Consider the following 23,261-nt stretch of genomic DNA (forward strand, 5'->3'; position numbering starts at 1 on the left):
TAATGTACTGAAACGACTCTTTTCAACTGATGTGTACGTTACAATGATATTGAAACAAAGGTAACAACACATTTACACAAAAGAAATCACAGTAACACAACAGAGCTACTGGAGCACATGGCACCATTGTTTTACTTCTCCCCATCAGTACCGTGATGTCACCTGTTCCTCTAAAGTAATGGTTCCCCAGCTGTTTTCTGCAAAGTCTGGTTGATCAATTCACTGTTGACTCCCAGAAACACATATAAATAATGAACAACTATAATGGACAGTTCACTGTCCCAAAAAGTTTGGAAAGTTCTACTCCAGCAACTGAAGAGCTAGGTCTTGTCCTTAATAAGTCAACTTGCTAAGATGATTGAATTTTCATGTGCAGAAAATTTTCGTAACAGAAAGCAAATTTGGCCCCAAATATTTCACACTTTAAAAATCCATTATTTGTTAAAAGGTAATTAAAATATAATGACTACATTAGAAAGCCTTCAACTCTCCTCACATTCACACTGAAACATTAAATGGCTGTTGCTAATTCTTTTCTAGCATTAGGACACCTTGAACTGTAAGGAGCTTTTTATTAAAATGACATGTCAGTTTCTTAATTGAAAATCTCAGAAAAGCAAATAACATATTTGAGCAAAATAGATGAACTGACAACAAAGAATGTAGGAAACAATACAAGAACAGCATGCTTAAAAGTCTCCCAAACCCAACAGCAATTATACTGGGAGACATGCAGCTCTATTCCCCAAGCAGAACAATATCAGTATGAATGGGGGGGAAAAGAAGAAAAATAGAAGAGGCAAAAATGGAAGGAAAAAGGGAGGTGAGAAGGGGACTAAATGGGCCACAGTTCATGTAATTACAGTGTAGTGCGTTTGAAATACTTAATGGAAATGTCATTTTGATTTAATGGAACAACTAGTGCATCTCTGTTTAATGTACTGCTCCATCAAATCAGCTCCATGTCCTATTTATGCTGCCACTATAATGTAATAAAAGTTCAACCAGATTAATAGGTTGTCATTAAAAATTTTAGTATTCAGTTTATTTCATATGGAAACAATGTGTACTCCTCTGCTATCTTAAACAGATGACAGAATTTTAAATTTCTAACAAGATGTATAGTTAATTGTTATATTCTGGCAAATATCAATAGTACTGGAGCACAAGATAATGGTTACAATACAGAAATGACACATCTAAAGCCACTCGGACTTTAAATAAGTATCAATACATGTACATTTAATGTTGGTTTTGAAGTATCATAAAATGGAAACATCCTAACATATAAACTATTTCCAACTATGTAACTTGAACTACAGGCTTATTGTTCAAATGACACATCAACAAATACTACAAGTTTACTATACACAGTAGATACTTACTAAAAATCACTTAATATTCTCAAATTCAGAGAAAAAAAAAATCTACATATATTTACCAAAATGCTGATTTTAACTAAGAGAAATGTGAACTATATTATGTTATCCTCTTCAAAATTCAGTGCTTCCCAGTTCAAATTACACTGGATGTATGATACCAAGAAAAGAATAAATTTAACATTTGTGTTTGAAAAATAGGATCTAGTTAAAAATTCATCTCCAAATTTCCAGTGTCTACCACATCATCCATTCCTTGCCAAATTTTCATAAAGCATTTTGAAGAGGAAATATAAGGATTTGTGAACATAGCAATAACATTTATTTTTCAGGATTGAACAAATGTCAGTTAATTTTAGAAGAGTCTTGATGTTTGGTTTTTTTGCTTTTTTAAATTACTATTATTATTTAAGGGGGTGGGGGTGGCCATGGTTATCTAGCAATTAAATACCTATATTCAACAGCATGCAGAGATTCAGCAGGCTTCTCACATTTGGCCCAGTTGCCTCCCATTTGGAAACACTACTATTGTCTCTGCTGTGCCTATGCTAATTGCTCCTATCTACAAAACCTATTCTTCCACTCAGTCAGTGTAAAGTTTAGGAAACAAGGACCCTATTCTATACGCAAAAACACCTGCTAACAGTGTTAAAGGCAACTGGTTTTTCACCCAGCCTCCACATTTTGCTGAAATACAAGTTTGTAAAAAGAGAAAACCCTTAGACAAACTTCTTATATTTCAAAGGAGCTTGTAAAGAGAATCTGCTGACATATTAAATCCTTTTTTATAGGACCCAAAAGCTTTTCTCCTAAGAACAATTGTAGTAAAGAGAAGACATTTGGCTCCTAGGAAATTCCCAAAGGGTCAGCCATATGCATCCTTCCATGGCACCTTCGCGGTGCTGCTTTCTAAAGCCCATGCTAGCTGTCTCAAAAGCAGCTTTCATCATTCACTATGGTGTCAGTCAATATGATTTATGGACTGCATTCAACAAAGTCAAAGCATATAGAATGAGAAATATGACTACAATCTGCTAATTTGTTTTGTATTGAGCCACTTAGGAGTCAAAGACCTGATGTCAGGCTGAGACCAGCAACACAATTAACCAGCCAGTGACAGATTCATCCATCCTCCCTGCCAGGCTATGCCAATCAAAGACAGCATGAAGCAGCAGTTGGAGAAGTCAGTAAGAAAACCCATTCTCTAAGTAGCCTGTGGAGGCTGTTGATTGACAGTTTTTGAATATAGCTGCAGAAAACCACCACCCCTTCACCCTGACTGCAAGCTGTGAAATTAGGCTTTTGCTGCCAATCACAGAAACAATAAAATAACACAAACTGCCATCCTCAGCATAAAAAGAAAATAACAAAACTTACCCGTTAAATTTAAGATGCTAAGGTAAAGAATTAATTTAGCAATATGAAATAACAAAATGTTATTCTTTCTGAAAATGCAAATAAATTAAACATACAAATTTTATCACTCAAGGTTAAAAACTCCGACTTTTGAACTACTGATAGAATACAAGTATACTAAAAACATGAATGGAATTTTTACAAATCAATTTTACTTCCAGTCTCTGCCCCAAATGTTACCAAAACAATTAAAAATACCTAACTGAAAGTAATTCGCAACTGTCTCTTTTCAATGGCCACTCTTTTCCAACTTTGTATTGACAAGGCACATATCTAGAATAAAAATTCAGCTAATTCTAAATATAGATTAAAACCACTTACATATAGACCACATAATTTAAAGTTAACTCATCTGGAAATACAAGGAAACATTTTTCCCTAATTCTTCAAAATAAAACTAACAACAGTAAATCCTTAGTAACAAATTTGATCATCCAATTTATTTCATGAGATTAATGGCTGTATAATGAAACTTTAATCTGCTTTTTGATTCAAAGCATCTAATGGCACTATAAACTGCAAGATTAACTTAAAATGGGATATAAACATAATCCCAAAAGACTAAATTCTTGTGAATTCAGAAAAACAGAACTATTAAAAACTGCCTGACTTTACAATTATAACCTTCCCAAAGCCACACAGCTTCTGTGTTCTACATTGGTGAAATTCTGCTAGCCCTCGATCATGAAATAACCAGCAGCCTAAGACCTATCCAATACTACCAGGAAATATTTCTACACAAAACACAGAGTTCATGACACCAGAGCTAATGCTTGAAAGTTCACCAGCATGCTGAGTATTCAAATGATGGAAATGTTGATTGGAATGAACCACCACTGTCATCTAGTCCAACCTTCTACCTGGAGCACTGTTGCCAACGCTACTTCAGGTCCTTTTACCTTTTTTCCTGCAGACCCTTCAAAGTTATTGAGGATGGGAATTCAACAGCCTCTTTGTGCAATCTCCTTCAACACTGCACTACTCTCTTCAAGCACACTTTCCCTCTAATATCAAAGTTCCACCTCCCAAACTTCAACCTGTGACCACAGCCATGTCTGAATTTGTCAGTCCAGCCAAGAAGTTTGTTTCCATCAGTTTTGTATTTGTTCTTCAAGAAGTTGTAGGCTGCCACTGGATCTCTCCTCAGCCTTCTCTTTAACTGACTAAATACTCCACCTCCCTACACCTCCACTAGTAACTTGTGCTTTAGGCTCCAAACAATTTGGGAGCCCACTGCTAGATTAATTCTCCAGGTTTTAATAATTTAGTAATATTAATCTCATCACTTTCATTATCATGACAGTGCTTATGTCAAATCAAAATAAATTACTCATAGGAAGAAAAATGAAAATAATCAGGGGATGGGAGAACTCTTAAATGCAATTCATCAGTTTCTTAAAAAATTTTTAAAAAGCAAATAAACACCAATACACACATTCCCTTGACCCCAGACAAATGTAGCAGAGGACCGATGGAACTTTCACTGATTCTTTATTCAGCTATATCACTCTATCCTAATTCTGTATGCATGTCTCATAGCTGTATTTTGATACCTGACCTCTCTTTCAAGAGGTCTCAGTCTCTAAGTTACCTCATTTGGGATGCAAGGCACAACTTATCAACCTTCTGCAAGGTTTTTAGGACTCCTGCTGTCTGTCCCAGCATATGAAAGCCCAGTGTTAGTCATTAACCTGATCCCTGCATGCATTCACACAAGGTACACAGCAAGTTATCAGCAAAACAGAAAGGGTCTTTTTATTAAATTATTAAAAATTGAAGCAATAAGCCTGCAGGCAGTTCATAGTTTTTCTGTTCACATGCTTTTTCTTCATCTTGCATCTACTTACCGACATAGCTGCATGGTCATTGTTGTTATGCTGAGAAGGAAACCAGTAAGGCAGTCAAAACAAAAAAATTAAGATGTACTGTCAACTTCAAAAAAAAAAAAAAAAAGGAATAAAAAACTTGGTAGCAATAAAAGATAAGAAAAAGCGTACAAAAAGAACAATTATAGCTACACAATAGTATTTTTTAAAAACCTCTGAACTTGTACAGTATTTTGTTGAAGTGCAACAAAGAGATTATCACTTAAATAATACTAATTTGGCAATTATGTGTTTTTCTGCAATAAGGAATTGTATGCCAAAATATCAAAGTAATAAACTTCAAAGTGTCTGTTGAAATGCCTTTCCAGAACTTTTCATTACAAGAAAGAATATACTCCAAAAGTCTTGGGTTAAAAAATAAATGCCATGCCATGCCATTATGGCTTACAGAGTCTATCTGTATGTTATTAACATACTTTGTTCAAACAAGATTAAAAATGGCTCAGGATAGTAAGAATCTAAATATAACACGACCCCTTAATAAATTTTAACATAAAACTTATGGCTATATAACTGTAGGGTGGAAGAAAGCTGTTTTCTTTTCCAAAATTGCTTCTTAAGTACAGTAAACAAATACAGAGGACAAAACTAACTTGCAAAACTTGAGAGGGAAAAAAAGCTTTGGAGACACAAGATATTTCAAATGATTCAACTGATATCAGACCCCAACTAACTTATGTCACTTTGTGTGCAGATTCAGTACAGTTCACAGTCTACCCAATTTAGAGTTCTAATATTCCAATGAAAATAATACAAATTGCATAAAACAGATTTGGAATGCAAGATGCATTTTTGGAAAGTTATGTCTGCACTGGTACAGAAATACTTCAGCACAGCCCCACATAAAAGCACAAAGGGAGACATATCCCTGTGCATTTACACAGCTTATACATACAGCGAAAATAAAACAAGATTCTAATGAGAGGAACCAACTGACTGCAACAAAAAAATTGTTAAAGAACATACTATAACATTTCTCCAGGCAGACTAGCGTTTGAAACAATGCCAAAGAGAAAGTCGGTGACCCTGGAGTGTGACAACAAAGAACCACTGTGGCCAACTAGTGTCCCTAGTCCTAGCCCAATGCCCTCTAACACAATTGGGTATGTAAAGGTAAAAGAAAAGACACCTCTCTACTTGTTCCACTCTTTTCCTTACTAGAATTGTGCCCAGTGTGCTAGGAATTTGCTCTTTGACTGCTAATCACAGAAAAGTTTCTGATAACTATTTTGAGCAGTGGAATGTTTCTGCCAGCCATCCAAAAATTATTATGGAAATGACACTGTGACATAATTGGAATAATTCATTAATGAAAATTAATTCTAAAACTATTCCAAACCTTAATTACAGCAGGTGAAAAATCTATCTCAGTTTATCATTCCAAAGCAATTACTATTTTTATGAGTTATAGAACCTGGTTCTGGGCTAATCTTGGAAAATACTTTTACTATAAATTTTCTCTTAACAAAAATAACTTATTAGTACAAATCTAATTAGAATCAGCATAGTGTGCACACATTTTCATATAAACTCCACAGCTCACACACAACATTCACAGGACTGTATGTTTCTACAATTGGCCAAGATAGGACAGGGAACGAGATGCAGGATAAGTAAAAAATACAAGAAACCTCTTCCACAGCAGACTATTTGTCCTTACAGTTCTACATCCTGCCTGTTACCTGACTGGAGTCTGAAATTACAAAATAACCTCTCTACAGAGACTAGCTTTCTCCAAAGGCTGACTTCTATACCTTCCACACTTTTAAAGTCCTAATGCCATAGCTGCTTCTTTGCATTCCCTTAACACATTACTTCATTTTGTCTGTGGCGCATTTCAGAACAGCCATTTAGCAACATACATTCATGACAGACTTCTGTACATCCTGCTCGACAAACTTCACATCCCTTAACTGCCATATGCATATGGCCACTGAGGAGCAGTGCCATTTGTTCACACCGCTTTGTATACTAAGTTACAATGAATTACACTATCTAACAAACTTGCTATTCTTTATCAAAAAACGCTCCACTGATTTGGCACAGAAGCACATGCCTCATATGATATGTTCACATCAGTATCACATGATCCATTTGGAGTGGCCTTTGTCTTTGAGTCAGTTAAAAGAACGGGAGACAGAAGAATCACAGCCTCTGTGTAATATCTGGAAGACAAGATCAGCCTGCTATGTCAGCAACTTCAACATCTTGCTGTGCACATAAAGAAAGTTCTTCTTTCAGTCTGAAGCCTCAGAACATCCTATGCATTGAGGACTTATTATTTCTAAGCATTGCAGGTGGGCAAAGCACTCACACATCAGTGTGACTGTAGCAACCAACCACAAGCAGATAAAAAGCAGATGTAGCTTGAATTACTTACTGAAGTTACTCCAGAACTATAAAGCTATAAACCATTGTGATGGTAAGCCAAACTAGAAATAGTCTTTTTTTATCTGAAAGCAAGGGGAAATCAGACAACAGAACATAACAATTCATACATAAGACAGGTTAACAGTACCCTTTTCCCTGGGACAAAATAACACAGGATATTTGAATATGAACAAGGATTCATTCAATTAAGCTCTGTTAACTAGAATCAAATAACTTTTTATGATCAAAAATATTTAGCTAAAAACCTTGAAGAATACAAGACCCCCACAATCTTATGCACAAATGTAGGATTTACACCAATTCTGCATTTTTTGAACCAACGCATGTGCACACAAAATCTACATGGTACACCAAAAAGGCTCTAGAAAACTGCATGAGTTCTTACCCTATTTGTAAATCAGTTGCTGGTAACAATATTTAGACTAAAGTATTTGAAAGTATTTTCTAAGTATTCTGATGGGTAAGCTCCACCAACATATTGATATACATTCGACAACATTTCTGTGCTGAGAAAAACTTAAAAGTACATCTGTCAGCATGTGCACAAATAAAAAAACAGAACCTTTTGTTCAAACCTTACTGTTTTAAAATAAAATAATGATCAAATAGTTTGAAATTAAACTTAATTTTGAGCACTTACAGGTAAATGAGTGAAAACTTGAAACGTGCTTCTTAAAAAGTTAATTAGGTCCATTAAGTATCCACTGGCTCTTCCATCTGACTCAGACATTGTCCAATCATAATCAGCAATCTGAATAAATTCATCTATTTTTTGGTTAAGTTTTGTATATATTTCTCCTTCTGCAGCATGCCTTGCATCCTGAAAAAAAAATGTGTGCAATGCTAAAATATTATTAAATGGAGATGAAATTATATCCATCAACAAAACTGAAGTCTTGTGTTTTTCTAAGATTAAAAAATACTGTATTGAAATTGGTACTTTAATGTCTGTCCTACATCTGAGGCTGTGGTTTTTAAAACACTCCTATAATGCATACTATGAGTGTTCATAACACTATGAGTGTTTACAGAATAATCAAAAGTTTTCAGACAAATTAAGTTAATTTGAAAACAAAGCAAATTGTTTACTTTCTTCACAACAACCACCTTTAATTCTGCCTTACAAATGTATCAACCCTGACACAAAGTTGTTTTTTCTTTTACAAAGGAAACAGTAAAAGAACCTAATAATTTTGGACAGAGGTCAAGCAATCATATGATTTTTATGTAATTACTGTCTTAAAGCTGCACATCTGAAGAACAGTCATAATTTTCCTTCCTCCTTCAAATATCCTGATCGTCACATACCGTGATGCACAGCACTCCCCTTCTGCCACACTCTGGATTCTACTTTTTGGAACAGCAAAGTCCTGCCTTTACTGTGAGCTGAGTTTACAATGCTGTCTCTGCCTCATTTGTACAAGGGACATCCTCAGAGATCCAGAGGGATCTATGTGCAGATGCCTGTGTGTGTGCTGCTGGAAAGTTGTGCTTATGCCAGCCTGGAGTTTAAAGATACTGAGTATCTTTCTAATTTGGGCTCAATATAAAATTTTCTTAACTGATATGGAGAAATAATTCAAGTAAGACATCTGATTTAAACCAAATGGATCAGTTGCTTAAGGTTTTTAGAGGGTCAAAATAGCCTGGATACACTGAAGTAACCAAAAAGCAGATGAAACTTCCATCGCTACTCTCCTCTAGAAGTAAGCAATCCAAAAAACATGGCATTGAGAAAAGCATGAATAAGAAATGCAAAAAGAAAAAAATAAAAATATTCACATTTATCTGAGCTTAAAGGTGTCCTCACACTGAGTGTGCCAAATTTAGTCTTCAATCAGGCCCTAGGCTGAAAGGCACTTCAGGAGTAAGCAAGAAAGTATGTGGCCCTGCCATAAATTAATATCAAAGTATGATTCCCTAAAAACAGCATTTTTACTGTCAAACCAATTTGATAAAGGCTCCACTGAACAGCTCTCCAAATCCAAGATGCAAGAATCTGGCAAACTGTCATCATGTCAAAGGAGTATGTGGATCTGCATAGGCTTAGAGCAAAATTTCTCCAATTTTTTTTGTTTGGGTTTGGATTTTTTTTTTTTAATCTACGTCATTCACTGAGTGGTTGTAAAAGCTTTAACAATTAAAATTATTTTCTGGAAATGGCAAGACTAGTCCTTCTGGTTTTGTCTTGCATTAAAAAAATACAGTGTAGATATAAAAACTCATCTCATGGAAAGTAAATGTGACCAATGCTGCTAATAAAACGAAATTTTTGACCGTTCTGAAAGAATGGAGGTGATACAATTTGTCACCAGGAGATGAATTTAATAACAGTAAAACATACCAAACTCTGTGAGGGCCCAGCTGGGGAACTCTGAGCAGTTTTTTATTACAATAGAAAGGGAAAAAAAGAGGGATTAACAAGAAAAGAATTTTCTACTCTAATTGGAGAACGTTGTGCTAACAGGTTCTCCAGGCAAGTAGACAGGAGAGAAACCACACACACAAAAACCCCTTCTGTTTGTCAGCATTTATCCCATATTTTTCCGAAATGCAAACTCACTAAGAACAGACACAGTATTGAATCCCTGCAACAGAACTCAGTTTGTAGGAGTGTTAAGTGCTAAACAGCAAAAGCAATCTAAAAAAAATGTAACGCAACTTGCAAATGCACTTATTAAATGAAATGCAAGGATAAAGAATATCTCACCTCTTACTGAAATCAAAGACTATGGCTGTGTTAAGTGGTTTTGAATGCGTGTTTGATAGGTAAAAAGAAAATTAATTGCCCCTAGAGGTAAATAGCTATAGATATACAAATTCCAAGACACACATGCACTGTTGGTACACAACAAGCACACTAGGCACCCTAGACCAAACCCAGTAAAACTGCTGGGAGGGCAATGGTAGCCAAGTACAGCTGCTGGGCCACCACCTTTCTGTCTTGCCTTATGCACCAAATCCTTAGCAAAACACGCAACAGCTAATGGGAGAATCATTAGCTGTCAACTGGAAATATGAAGTGTCTTGCAATTATTCCACCTCACCCACCTTTTAACATCTATGCCAGAGGGTATATTACAGTAGGATAGGCCACATATTGCATCAAGAGATAAAATGAATTGCAGAAAACAGAACCCTCTCAATAGGATTAATTCTCTTTATCCCATAAATACAAGAAATCACTCTCCTTTGTTTCAGTGTGCATGGAAAAAATGCCAAATACCTAAAGTTCAAGTTGCAGCTGCTGTAGAATCCCTGATGACTTTTACTTTTGTTTTGCAGTTTAAATTCTAAAAATATAATAGAATAATTTTAATTTGAGCACCAGTTCCTAATACTTCTCTTATACTAATACTTGCACCCTTTGAAAATACATCACAAAATAATTCTACTGTAGAGTAAAAAATAGATACAGTCATTTTAGATTAAGGTAGCTGTTTTACTTTATTCCATTCAGAAAAAGGGAGAAGTTACACAAACTGAAGCTTAATCTATTAAAAACTTCTGGTAAAGTTAAGCTATGACTGCCATTTCACAACTTAATAAAAAATGCAGTTGAAAGACAATATTGAGGCTTCTCACATATTGACATATTCCAGATCATGCTAATAACATAAAAATCCACTGTTTATCTGCTCAGTGTTACAACTTCATGCTTAAGAGTTCAGAAGTATTTTAGAGACAAAGATGAGAAGACAAGCAGCATTGCTCTCACCCTTCTTGTTTTAAAATGCTTCATTCACATAACTTCTCAGACATAGTCATATAATGGATGAGATATACCATACCTTAAATGTAGAAAGTCCATAAAGTCTTGCAGTGTGAACAGTCAATTGTGAAATATTTGTAATGTTAGATATAAAATCCTCAAGGTATTTACAGGCTTGCTCCAAGTGTGTTGTATTTATGATGATTTGAACAAGCTACAAGAGGCAAAAATTATTGTAAAAATCTTTTTATATCACCTATTGTCATTTAATTTTGTAGATGGTTACTTCTTTCAGGAACAATGCTAACAGAAATTTATTTCAGTATTTTAGGTTACCACCTATTTCCTGGTAGTTTTTAAGTTTGCTTTCAAATACCACTAAGGAGTAATAATGTAGCTTAAATACAAATTACGCCATTTCAAAAACAAAGATTTCAGATAGCTACCCAGTGAAATAAATCCAACTGATAGTTTAGAATTTGAAAAGGGAAAATAAAGTATATTGCTGAAATAATATCACTAATTTGTGCCATTTGATTTTTTTTAAATTTACTGCTCTTAAGAAGTCATAACACTGTCTGCAGCATGATGCATTCAAGTATATCTTATATCCCATTCCACTCTATTTTTTATAGAAAGAAAGAGAAACTCAACATTAGTGGCACTAACTGCTAGACAGAACACACAAATCATACTCTGCATGTAAACAGAAATGTAAATGTCTTTGTCTTATTTTCTGCAACTCTCTGTTTATCATAAAAAACACAACATGTCGCATCCCTGGTCCCAGCTAGACCCAACACTGTATTGTTCTTATGTATGTAACAGATATTGATGCTTTTTATACTTATTTTCATTTTTAATTGTTAAACAAACATTACTTGATTTTCTCATACTGTGGTGTCAATATCTGTGTATCTACATTTACAAAAATAGTTTTAGCATGGATTGTTTAAAAACCCATAGTTCTGAATATGTGTTTCAAAACTTACCTCTGTTAAACCTATATGAGGTTTTTTAATTAGGTTTTGTAAACAACTACTTAGAGTTCTTGTAAGCAGCAAATTTGTAGATTTTCTGAGCATATCATCTATTTCTGTTGAACTGAAAAAAAAATTATAATTATGCTGTATGTGGCAATACTTCGACAGCAATAATTAATAATTTAATTTCTTCCCTGCAAAGGGAACTTTCAATGCTAAGAATTCTCTCTGGGCATTTAAATTGCGGTTGGTCCAGGTTTTCTGTTGTCCAGCAGATAGAACACCTCTTTCACCTACCAAATTATCCATTAACACTTCAACACTGAAGTAAAATCTGTTATTTTTAGTTTTTGGACATGTTTATTGACACAGATGTTTGTAAAGAGTAATTTGTGGGTTTTAATGAGTTACTAAGGAGGTCACCATGTGCTCATTAGTACGTGTAAATTATAAACAGTATCAATTAAGAATGTGTGAAAGGGAGTAATTTACATCTTTAACAGTGCACAAGTGGGTGACAAGGCCACAAATACCTTCCAGATTTTAGATCTCCGAATCCTATTTTATGCAATTAAAACTAAGCTTTTCAAGGCCAGAAGAGGAAAGGAAATGGGCAAATTGTGATGTTTTCCATCAGAACAAGGTGGGATAGGAGAGGGAATGAACATGCAGACAGCACTTTGTTGCAGGAGAAATCATTGCTAAGGGAACTCAAAGCACTGAGTAGGGAAACACTAGGATGTAATCAGAATTACTTCTGAAATGGTCAGTATCAAAGTATTCTTTTCAATCTTCACAAGCTTTGATATATAAATAAATTCTCTAGATTATTCAGACCAGTCAATACTGTTTGAAGAACCCCAGCAGTGTTTTAAACTGCTTACCACACCAAGCTATGCTCACCCATGCACATATTATATAGTATATATATATATATCTCCACATATGGATAAATATATGCTACAGCATTGGGAATTATAGATTAAATATATATGAGAATTATATATGTAAATTATGAAACAAGCACAGCAAGCAAGTACACAAGAAAGTGTATTTTCATTTGAGTATATATATTTTAGGTCACCTGTAAGTTACAAGCTACTTTACAGCCACATTCCTGGCAGTTCAAGCTTACCTGCGGTGAAGGGACTCTGAAAACTTAAGGCTTGCATAAATAAATTCCTTCACCTGCATGTAAATTTGAGGCACTGACTGAGACATTGGAAGCTTCTTTGGAAAGGATTGCTGAGGAAATAAGAGATCATACTGATTCCAACAAGAACTTGGTACTAAACACAACTAGAAAGCCACTTAATATTATCAACATTTTAATCTATCTAAACATTTTCTGATTTCCCTCAAATACAAAGCTGCACGTGTTGAGCTGACTTCTACATCTGTTTAAATAGCTTATAAGCAGAATAGTATTTTATCACCTCTCTCAATTACAATAAAGTTTGGAGATTTTATGTAATTCAAGATGCCCCTGCAGAAAGCAATTTACAAACATACATTAAACAAACAGGTTTCAAACTGCCTTTAATCTGAATGAACAAGATAGAAGTAACTGAGATAAGAGGTTCAAAAATACAAACTTTTTTTTCCTAAACAAAACAGTGCACAAAAAAAGGTTTGAGAAGTTCAACACTTCTGGGATTCTCAAAGTAACTTGAGAATGCTTAGTCTATTTTTTAAGGTTCACAAAACCAAGGCACTTTGAATTATTTTCAGGAATTTAGATTAACATGTGGGAAATAGCAGTAAGTTTGTAATAATAAAATCATGCTTCTTACTTCGATTTTAAAGCTGATACTGTATTTGGGAGAACAAAAGCGAATAAATTCCATTAAATCTACACAGACCAAATAGGTATTTCTGCACTGAACATATAATTTTTGACATTTACAAAGAAATTATTTTTCTGTTTATGACTAATGCTTGAGAAAAATAATCAACAACTGGTATCATCCATGAATAATTCAATTTCTCTTTAGGAAAAAGACATCCATCAACAACAGCCAAAGCTTTGTAGTAATCATACATATATGTATAGCAGATAAAACTGTTTAGTACAAAATAAAAATGCCTCCAGTTTATTAGCAAAATATGCCATGCTAAATAATATCCAGGGTATAGTATACTTCCAAGAGTAAAAATCTGAAAGAGATTACCATTCTATTTAACTTATTTTAGTACTATAATGGCTAAGTAATTTAATTTGATGGAGGAATGCATCCAGAAAGCACGCTGGAATCTCATTCAAAAATCAGCAAAAAAACCTCCTTTAATTTTTCATCTTCATTGCAACACTGTATTAATGACAAGCAGCTGTTACAATTGCTGGCAAATCCCTGCTGAACCACAGAATTAAAATAGCTTTTCACTTTTGCAGGTATCTGTAGCAATGGATCTTGTATAAAACAGCTTCCCCCTACAGCAGTTACTCCCACTAGCATGTGGTTCTTAGACTTAGTGCCCCTCTACATCATGAGCCTCTTATTTCTTCACTGTATTTCTAAAATCACACTTGAATAGCAGAACAGGTTAATAACCTTTCTGTGAAGAGAATCTGTAGTGAAAGAATGGCTGAGGCTACAAAGGGACATCCTACTGCAGTGCCATTACAGCAGAATTATTCACAGTCCCTTCATGTTTATTTTGCCCCACATGCTCAAACATAAATATTTAAATTTAAAAGTGAAATACAGAAAACATTGTCTCGAACCAATCTCTATTTTACACGTATTTTTGCAATACAACAGCGTATACAGAGTAATTAACCACGAGCTGCAACAAAATTTAGCTAAAGACAGATTGCATTATAATTATATAAGGACTTTATCAATTAAACTCTATTATTAATTTGTTTACAAAACAATGGGTTTCATTATTCGCTCAAACATCTGAGCAAATGACTCAACCTTTCATTTTCATATTTACTTATGTCTAGATAATTACACACAGAGAAGGTGATTAAGCCTCTTAATCAACCTAGCTTTTCCAATTTTAATTGTTTTTTAATTATAGAAAACATTATCGTCCCCAGTGTCTTCAGCTGGATTTCCACAAAATTTAAAAGTTTTCCTTACCTTATCAAGTTCTGGATCTTGAAAAGGAAATTTGCTTATAACAATTCTGTATTCCTCTTCATTTGCTACAGGGATAGGGCTGTAGTTGTCAGCTTCAAAAATATCCCTGGTGAAAGTGAAGTGAAAAAAATTTGGGCATGTAACTTATAGTATTTCCTGGTGTTAAAACGTGTAAATAAATATAAATTTTACCACCACACTTAGGTCTGCATCTTCAAAAAGTTTTAAGAACTTTACACATCCCAAGTATTTTGATTACTTTGGAAATACTTCATATATCTTAACTCTTTACAGTACGTCTAATCAGAGAGGAAAAAAATACCCAAAAGTGTTTTCATATGTGCTTAATACAGCAAAGGAACCTTAGAGCAACTAATCCAGTCCAGAATAAACTATAATATACCTATTGATTAAGGAAACCTGCACTTTTCCTGTAGTAAAGCTGATATTCACAGTGTCTCACTCTGGCACCAGAGCTACATATGGTCAATGGAGATGACTGAGAGAACTTCAAGCAGGATATGGCCAGAGCATTGTTTGGGCACCCTCTGCACTTCTGTACTAGTCAAATGTCTACAACAGAAGCACAGGGAACTGGAGAACCTTAAGTGGTCAATTTAATATGAAGGCTTTCTGTAATAAAACATTTTATGGCAAACAATTTCTGCACATTGAGACATCACACCCTATCTGCAAATAGGCTTTGGAGTACAGTCTCAGGCTGACATATTCCTGGGTTTTGATTTTTTTCAATCAAATGATCCCAAGGAATTGGTGGAAAACGTCCTTCATTAAAAAACCATGAAGACATAGTTGCAATGTCAGTAGTTTGTCAGGCAGATATGCATATCAGCCAACAGTAGATATTAAGACAACCTAAATTAGGAAACTAAATCCCTACTGCAATAACCTGGAATTATCAGGTTCCTAAAGAAGAGAAAGAGATGTCTCTCCTCTACTTGTTTGTCCAATAATGTCCCTTTGGAGACGTTTCCTCTTTCCATTAACTATAGAAGCAGTACTTGATGTCTCTTCTTCTAATTAGTAGTTACATGTGATCAATATCTTAGTCCTAACCAACCTGAAATTCATACACAACACTTGAGTTAACATATTCTTTCAGAATTACTTAATAAAAACTTCAGCTCAGACAAAAACAACAGATGCAATACAAAAGGGACAACTATTTTGATATACTAACCTGAACAATCCAGACCACTTTTTAAGAAGTGTTTCATTGTATTGGTCTCTTATTTCAAATAAAAGATCAAATAGTCTGTTCACAGGAAAACCATAGCCCTTAAAGGATGAAAATGAAGAGGGGATAGTTCAAGAACCAATACACTCAATTCCTATCACAACACTTCAGAAGTCTGAGGTAAGATTTATATTCAATCTTACCACTTCTATAACACAAATTATAGTACTTTTAGCACACTACTACATGCTGATTTATTACAATTTTACTAAAGTATTTATCCCGTGCATTGGTAAATTTGCCCCATTTCTCCTTGTTTGTTAAAAACTGCAAGAATACTTTCCAATGATGTTCACTTAGTCTTTCAGCTAAAGCGTTAATGAGAACTGCAATGCTATTCTTTTTTATGATGAGAAGTAAAACATTTTTAAAAAACAAGAGCATACACAAAACTAACACTAATTTTGCACAGATATGAATAACTGATGCTTGCTGGATAGCCCAGAACACATATGTTCAGTTCATAATACTGAAAATGAGGACCTAAGGCAAAAAAATAATTTTGTTTAATATTACTGTGCAATTTTGGGTTTGATTTGTATATATGATTCAGGAAAACACAAACATTGCACTCACCTAAAGTTAAAATCTGACTACAAGAATCTCAGGTAAATTAATAATACAGTATGTACCTGCAAAGTATCAGCAAATACTACAATGAGATTCTTCAGTTCCAGAACAAGGTCAGGATCACTGCAATATGACTGTAAGTGAGAAATTCTGGTTTTTATAAAAGGATTTAAAATATGAGACACACATTTTCAAAGAATAGTACCACAGGTTAAACTCTCCAGCCTTAGTGAAAAACAATTTAGACTTGTTTGTCTTTACTTAGTCCAGCTATATAAAAGTATTTGTTAAATTTTTATATAACTATCAATGGTGTAAAAGTTCAGAAAAATTCAACTAAACTATGAGTTTCAGTAAGCACCAGCATGGTGTACAATGATTGAAAATCAACAAATTACATTTATTTTAGTGGAACATAAGCACATGGTGAAATCAGTATCAGAGAGGCTCCACAGGACATTCTTTTGACCGCCAAGCTTGGGTCTAACTAGTGCTGTGCCACCTCAGACAGTTTTTTCCAGCTGCATGGGTAAAACGTAATAAAATATTTTCTAAACAATTCCAAATTTAAATTGGATGATAAAAAGGTCAAGACATTAAGTTATTTACTAGATGACTGAAATTGAAACTTGATTTTCAGAGGAGTAGAGCCATACAAATAAGGCTTCCACCTCAGCTTCACCATCTGAAATGCTGGATAAAGTAAAAAAAATTCTATTAAAATAATTTAAAGCTGCATGAGAATACAATATTGGTTGAAAACAATATACACCTGTTTCACCTTTCTTGAAGTTTTGCTCTTAGCACACTTTATTAAAAGGAAGGGTATGGTTTATTTATCTAAATATTAGTCTTCAGTAGAATGATGTTAGAGAGATTCTGACTGAATTGGGTTTGATGGGAGTTATGCATACAGAGAATAAACAAGGACCAAGAGCATGACAAGACTTTGAAGAGATCTTTAGAGATTACATTACTTTCAACCTTTAAATTATCATATTCTTATATAGGGGAATAAATCCACATGGAGACAATTAACTGGCAAAGTATTTAGCTTTTAAAAATGTTGGATGAATACATGTCAATAATCCTCTCAAAAGAAGTAAAAGAGTATGAGAACATCTCAGGTACCACTGCTAATAAAGGTCATATGATAACTGTGGTTGCAATCTCAACTTTTTCCCAATTTTCCCCCAGTATATATGAAATATAAAATACTTCTTGAATTAAAGAACAATTTTAATAAAAATAAAAAACAATATTGCATAAAGGAAATGCTGCTAGCAAACATTCAAAAAAGGAAAGATAAAGTTCTTTTTTTTCTGACAGTAAAAGTTAAACCAATAGCAAACTCTGAAGCAATTTATTATCACTCAGTCTGAGTGAACAATGTGTATTCCATTGGTTTTTCACAGAGGAATAAGAAATAGCATCCAGCATCACTGCAGATAAGGTAGGAATATAACTTTAGGACACACACTTGAATGCACTGAAATACCCAAGTGATACAGAATTTTTCTAATACCTTTACTTCAACATAAACATAACACAACTATAGCACTGAAGAGAGAGCTGCAAGGGTTTTTTTGCTGGTGGAGTTTATTTTGGAAACACAGCATTTGGAATGATAATTAGGAACTATTTCCTGGTGGTGCTTTCAGTGCTGAACTATTCAATCTGATCTAATGAAGAGGTCAGTTGAGACTAATGAGGAAGGATTGCAATAATAACAGCAGATTAACTCTGCATATTCTAAACTGCTGGACTAAGAGAAGGTTTGGAAGACCCAGTGAGTTGTAAATCAGTGGAGGATTATGCAAATAGCCCATGGCTGGGGATCACAGCCTGATACTGTTGGGAAAAACAAAAGCTTGGCAGGCTCCCTCCCAAATCTGAGCAATTTTTAATCACAAGAAAACATGAGAGAGGTGCAATTTTTCACTTTGTTGCTATCCCAGCTTTAAATACACAGGGCTCTGAAGTAAGAGGATTCAAACTGCAATACTGATAAGACTTCTCACTTACTGAATGTGTTCTAAGAACAGCAATGATCTTGGAAAGGGCCATGTTCCAGAGTTCATCAGTGTACGTCCTTGTTACCAATCCTTGGGTTACATGTAAAATGTGGTCCTCTACTACAAAGAAACTAGAACAAAATAATACTTAAATTATTAAACTGTTTCTAATATTAGAACAAACACTACCTTTCACACCCAAGTATATCCAAAACCCTCCCCACTGGAGCAGTGACACTTTGGTCACTTTGGACACATTAGGTTTGGTCTTGTGCTTCATCCAGAATGAAGTAAAAATGTGAAAAGTTTGTTTCATGCCATCTGGAGCCCAGGCTGCTGGAGGGCCCTTGTAGGGCACTGTGCTGGTAGGATCTGGATGCTCTTTCCTGCTCAGATCCTGCAATAACACATGATTTGTGCAGAAACTGAATCTTGCAGAAGAAAGTTCTCTGACACTAGGAGAACACAGGTTGAATTAAGAAACAACACAGTAAAATTGAAATAAATTTTCATTTAGAAAACTTACCCTACAATTTGACTGAAGTATCTTCTATAGCCTTCTACTGTTTCATGCTTTTAATGAAAAAGAAAACAAGTTCAGGAACAAAAATACCACTAGGCATTATCTTAAACTCAAATCAATGCAAAACTGAAGGTATTGATTACCATGTTTGACTGTGGCTGCAGAACTAATCTTGCTTGTTTTCTCCTTTGTTTTCTGTAGTAATTTTCAAATATTTCTCCATCACCCTAAAAGAGACATAAGTAGTCAAAAAAAGAATATTGCCTCAGAACGAAAAAAGCTGTTCTTAATTTAAAGGTAGAATTCTCTTAAACTAAACATATATTTTGCATTTATTCCACATGTAAACCTCCAGCTGACACTAGCAAAGTTTTGCATGCATGAAATACACAAAAATTATCTTTTTCTGTAGAGAAACTTACAGCCTGTACTGTAAATAGAAATTTTTCTCACATGCCTACGTTTTGCCAAGCAACACTATGCATTTTAAACAGAATGTCCATTTTTAAACTACAACTTTCAGACTATATTAATATTCATAGACAAAGCATATTGCCTATTACTGTACAATTGAAACTCATTGTCTCCTAAAACATTTCTCTAGGTTATTCAAGAAAGTAACAGCATTATAAAGTTGTTACAAAAATGCTTCTGTGAATATATGACACATCTGAACACTTAGCTGCATTAGCTTTGCCTGAGGAAAGACACACATGAGATTTATTGAATATGTGCTTATTCTCTTTGGATTTATAATGAGTGTGGATTTAGACTTTTTTTCCTATCACTATCCTCAAAAATACAATACCTTCTGTGCCTGAAGATTATATTATGAGGAATTCAAGTGACATCCTACTCATCTCATTAAGATGCCCATTCAGTAGAAATCATCTGTACATTTTACATCAGTGTTACATTGACTCATCTATCTATCAAACCACATGCAGCTTGTATGCAAGCAGAATAAAACACTTAGCATTTTTAAGGTTTGGTTTTGCTTTATGAGCCTATTATTAGGCCACTGCTATTTAGAATTCCATTACGTGGTCTTCCAAAAAGTCTCCAAATCAAATTATTACAGACATTTTACCAGCATTACTTACCTAAGATATAAATTTATAAGGTATTAATTTATAAGATATAAATTTAGTTAATAATGAATATTTAGTAATATTTAGAAATACTGCTAACCTAAGAAAGCCTAAAAGAGAGACTTTGCTTAAAAAAAATCCACTTGAACCAAGAAGCAAATTTACTAACACCGTCTGTTGCAGCAGAATTTTACACAGTATGCTCCAATTCATACAAACATAATGAACACAGACACCAACCATTCACCTCCAGCTCATATATTCAGTGCCATTTTCAGATTGTTGACTTCTACCTCCAGCATCAAATCTCTATCCAGTCCTGACAAAGCTTCTCAAGAGAAAAGGACTAGCTGTTCTTCTCAAATCCACACCACAAGCAGAGATGCAAAATATCTTATGACTATTTATAGACCACGCTATACTATGCAGTCACAATAAACAGCTCAGGCATAACAACTGCTTGAACCAGATGTGCTGAAGCAATCAGCAGAATACACCAACAACCCTGATGGTTCACTCACTGAATCAGCAAAGCCTAGGCAAGTTAAATATACCAAAGCCATGCATTTGTTTGTCCAGATTCCAAAATTACATCTTTACATTAATTACTGATTACAGTTTCTATCAACAGAAACAATAAATCAGTTCATGTTTTGTTATAAAATTTTAGGAATATTTCTAATATATGAAATCCTATTTCACACCATAGAGACACTTGTTTTGCTTTGCGACAGTGTTTTATGAAAAGGTAGCATTACGTGCAAAAGGGGCAAGGATATCTTCACCAGAATTTATATATACAGCATCTCACACAATACACGGGCTAAAAAAAGATCTTTATGTATATTTCTCATAAGTTTCTAGTCTGAAGAAAGGTTACTGGTCCATAAATACAGTCTATGTTTGCTATCTTGCTGTCACTAGGTTGGAATCACAAGCTGTGTAATATTCTGAGGTATATTAAAATCATGCTTTCTTCTTCAATATGAAGAAGCAGAGTAGAAAATTTCTGTCCTGTGTGAAATTAGAATATTTTCTACAATTTTGTAGCAGAGATGGAATTTATTAAGAACGTAACACTTGCTTGAAGAGCCTTACTATATAAATGAAAAGCCATCTGGTATCAACTCCCCTACTTTGCCATCATCAAGTTCTCTAAACTAACAAGGTAAATGAGGACTCCCAGAAGTTGCTAATGCACAACTCTTGATGATGCTATCATGGCTTATTAAGGAAATTATGCTGGCAGGAAATACAAAAGTCTACATCAACAATCCTTGCTGATATCATGGAGCACTCCAAGTTGTTTTCTGTCTCAAATAAATTTGGAATCCAGAAAACTTTCAGTGTAAACTCAAAAAGCATATCTTTGGATCAAGGGTGATTGGAACTTCAGGATCCTTGTTGAAGTGAAGAATATAATTATGCATTACTTTTAAATGTCATTTGTCCATTTTACTTCCTGTTCCTTTATTATACCAAAGAAAGAAGCAGCAGCTGTTGTGAACTGGCATACTTCGTTTTACACATTCTTTTTAATGTGTTGTTTCACACTGTTCTCTGTTAAAAGAAACAGTCCACTCTTTCAATAATTCTGGCAGCCTTTCTGTCCCTCCCAACTTGTCAATGAGATGAACAATTAATGATGGTTTTGTTTGCATTTTTCCTTAATTAAAAAAAGTTACAGTGAAATTACATTTTAAACAGTATTTTAATATGCAAGCTTTCATGTGACACAGCTGCAAGTATTCCATAAAAAGAAGACTGAATGCTTGAAGGCAGGTGCAGCTGAGACTGTAGGATCAGCAATAGTTACATCACCTAAGTGTCGCTGATACTTGAATTCTCTAAGTAATCTGACTTCAAAAGTAACTGAGCCACAGGAAAGATAAAAAAGCAACAAATAATTTGGTACCATGTTTCCCAAAAAGTTTTCTTCCTTGTAAGCTTGTGCACTGCATCTCTTTTACAGAAGCTAAAATAGGCATTGTGTCTCTGCCACTGAATCCAATCTAATCTGCCTGGGCACACTCTGTCAGAATATTTTGTCCAGATTTTACTTCCTATTTTTTGCTACTACTCTGATTTCTACAAGATTCAGACTGAATATTCCTATGTTTTGTAACATTCATCCAAATATTTGGGTAACATGGAACACTTGTGGGAACTGTGGAAGTGTAGATACCAGTATTAAGGCAAACAAGCATATGTTACATATATACTTAAAAACACCTAGGTAATAAATGAGTTCTGGAGTGTCCTTTATTATGTATACAAAAGTACATGAGCTCATGCCCTGAGTACCCATACCCATCTCAGCTGGTTCATCCAGAACTGCTAACACTAGAAGCAATACATTTGCCTGTTTGGGAAATATAAAGAGTATGAACAATGTGAAAATGAAAATTTAAATCTCTCTTTAAGGTCACCTGAACACATACCAAAACGGAGTAGATGTGCAAACACCTATAGACTGGAGAAAAGTCTACAAGATCTTGGGCAGTTAAAACCTGAAGAGGGAAAGGAAAAAGAAGAGTATATAAAACATAATAAGCATAGAATCTGCAAAACGGGATATATTACCAACAGAACTTGTCTACATAATAAGGACTCAAAAATGGATGGCTTCTATTGGAAAACAATAAAACAATTGCTTCAATGTCTGCTCCTTTTGCATTACAGTCATAAATTTTCTTTGTTACAATACTACACTCCTTTCTCTGTGCTTCCACAACATCAGATTTAAAGGTCTAAATACTCACTGTTTTATTCAGTTTAGGAATACTGAGTATTTGACAGATGAAAGAGTTCTTACCTAAGCTGAGGTCCTCAACACCAAAATGCAGGATTTAGCAACACCAGAATATTCTAGTGGGCCACGAAATACTAACAGTGGGCAGGTAATGTATGATGTACGTTGCAACTGAATTCCAGAATAACTCAGTCCT

The 23,261-nt window shown here is 34.5% G+C and overlaps 1 protein-coding gene across 9 annotated transcripts in view; it reads right to left on the bottom strand.

Annotated features, from left to right (window-relative positions):
• The window catches only part of EXOC6 (exocyst complex component 6), an 88,724-nt gene that overhangs the window by 33,243 nt on the left and 32,220 nt on the right, over window positions 1-23,261 (bottom strand). For 5 of the 9 annotated variants that reach the window (XM_068197673.1, XM_068197672.1, XM_068197680.1 and 2 more), the window contains exons 8-19: window positions 22,755-22,823; window positions 19,366-19,449; window positions 19,226-19,272; window positions 18,710-18,830; window positions 16,747-16,818; window positions 16,058-16,155; window positions 14,857-14,962; window positions 12,903-13,012; window positions 11,777-11,888; window positions 10,864-10,998; window positions 7,713-7,892; window positions 4,643-4,672 (exon numbers count right to left, since the gene is read on the bottom strand). In XM_068197673.1, the coding sequence (XP_068053774.1) occupies window positions 4,643-4,672; window positions 7,713-7,892; window positions 10,864-10,998; window positions 11,777-11,888; window positions 12,903-13,012; window positions 14,857-14,962; window positions 16,058-16,155; window positions 16,747-16,818; window positions 18,710-18,830; window positions 19,226-19,272; window positions 19,366-19,449; window positions 22,755-22,823 (1,164 nt within the window). Of the gene's footprint in view, window positions 1-4,642; window positions 4,728-7,712; window positions 7,893-10,863; window positions 10,999-11,776; window positions 11,889-12,902; window positions 13,013-14,856; window positions 14,963-16,057; window positions 16,156-16,746; window positions 16,819-18,709; window positions 18,831-19,225; window positions 19,273-19,365; window positions 19,450-22,754; window positions 22,824-23,261 lie in introns of those variants that run through there. The other 4 variants (XM_068197676.1, XM_068197674.1, XM_068197677.1 and 1 more) reach the window with 2 other exon arrangements.

This window comes from Anomalospiza imberbis, chromosome 8, assembly GCF_031753505.1.
Source record: "Anomalospiza imberbis isolate Cuckoo-Finch-1a 21T00152 chromosome 8, ASM3175350v1, whole genome shotgun sequence".
Taxonomy (NCBI): Eukaryota; Metazoa; Chordata; class Aves; order Passeriformes; family Viduidae; genus Anomalospiza; species Anomalospiza imberbis.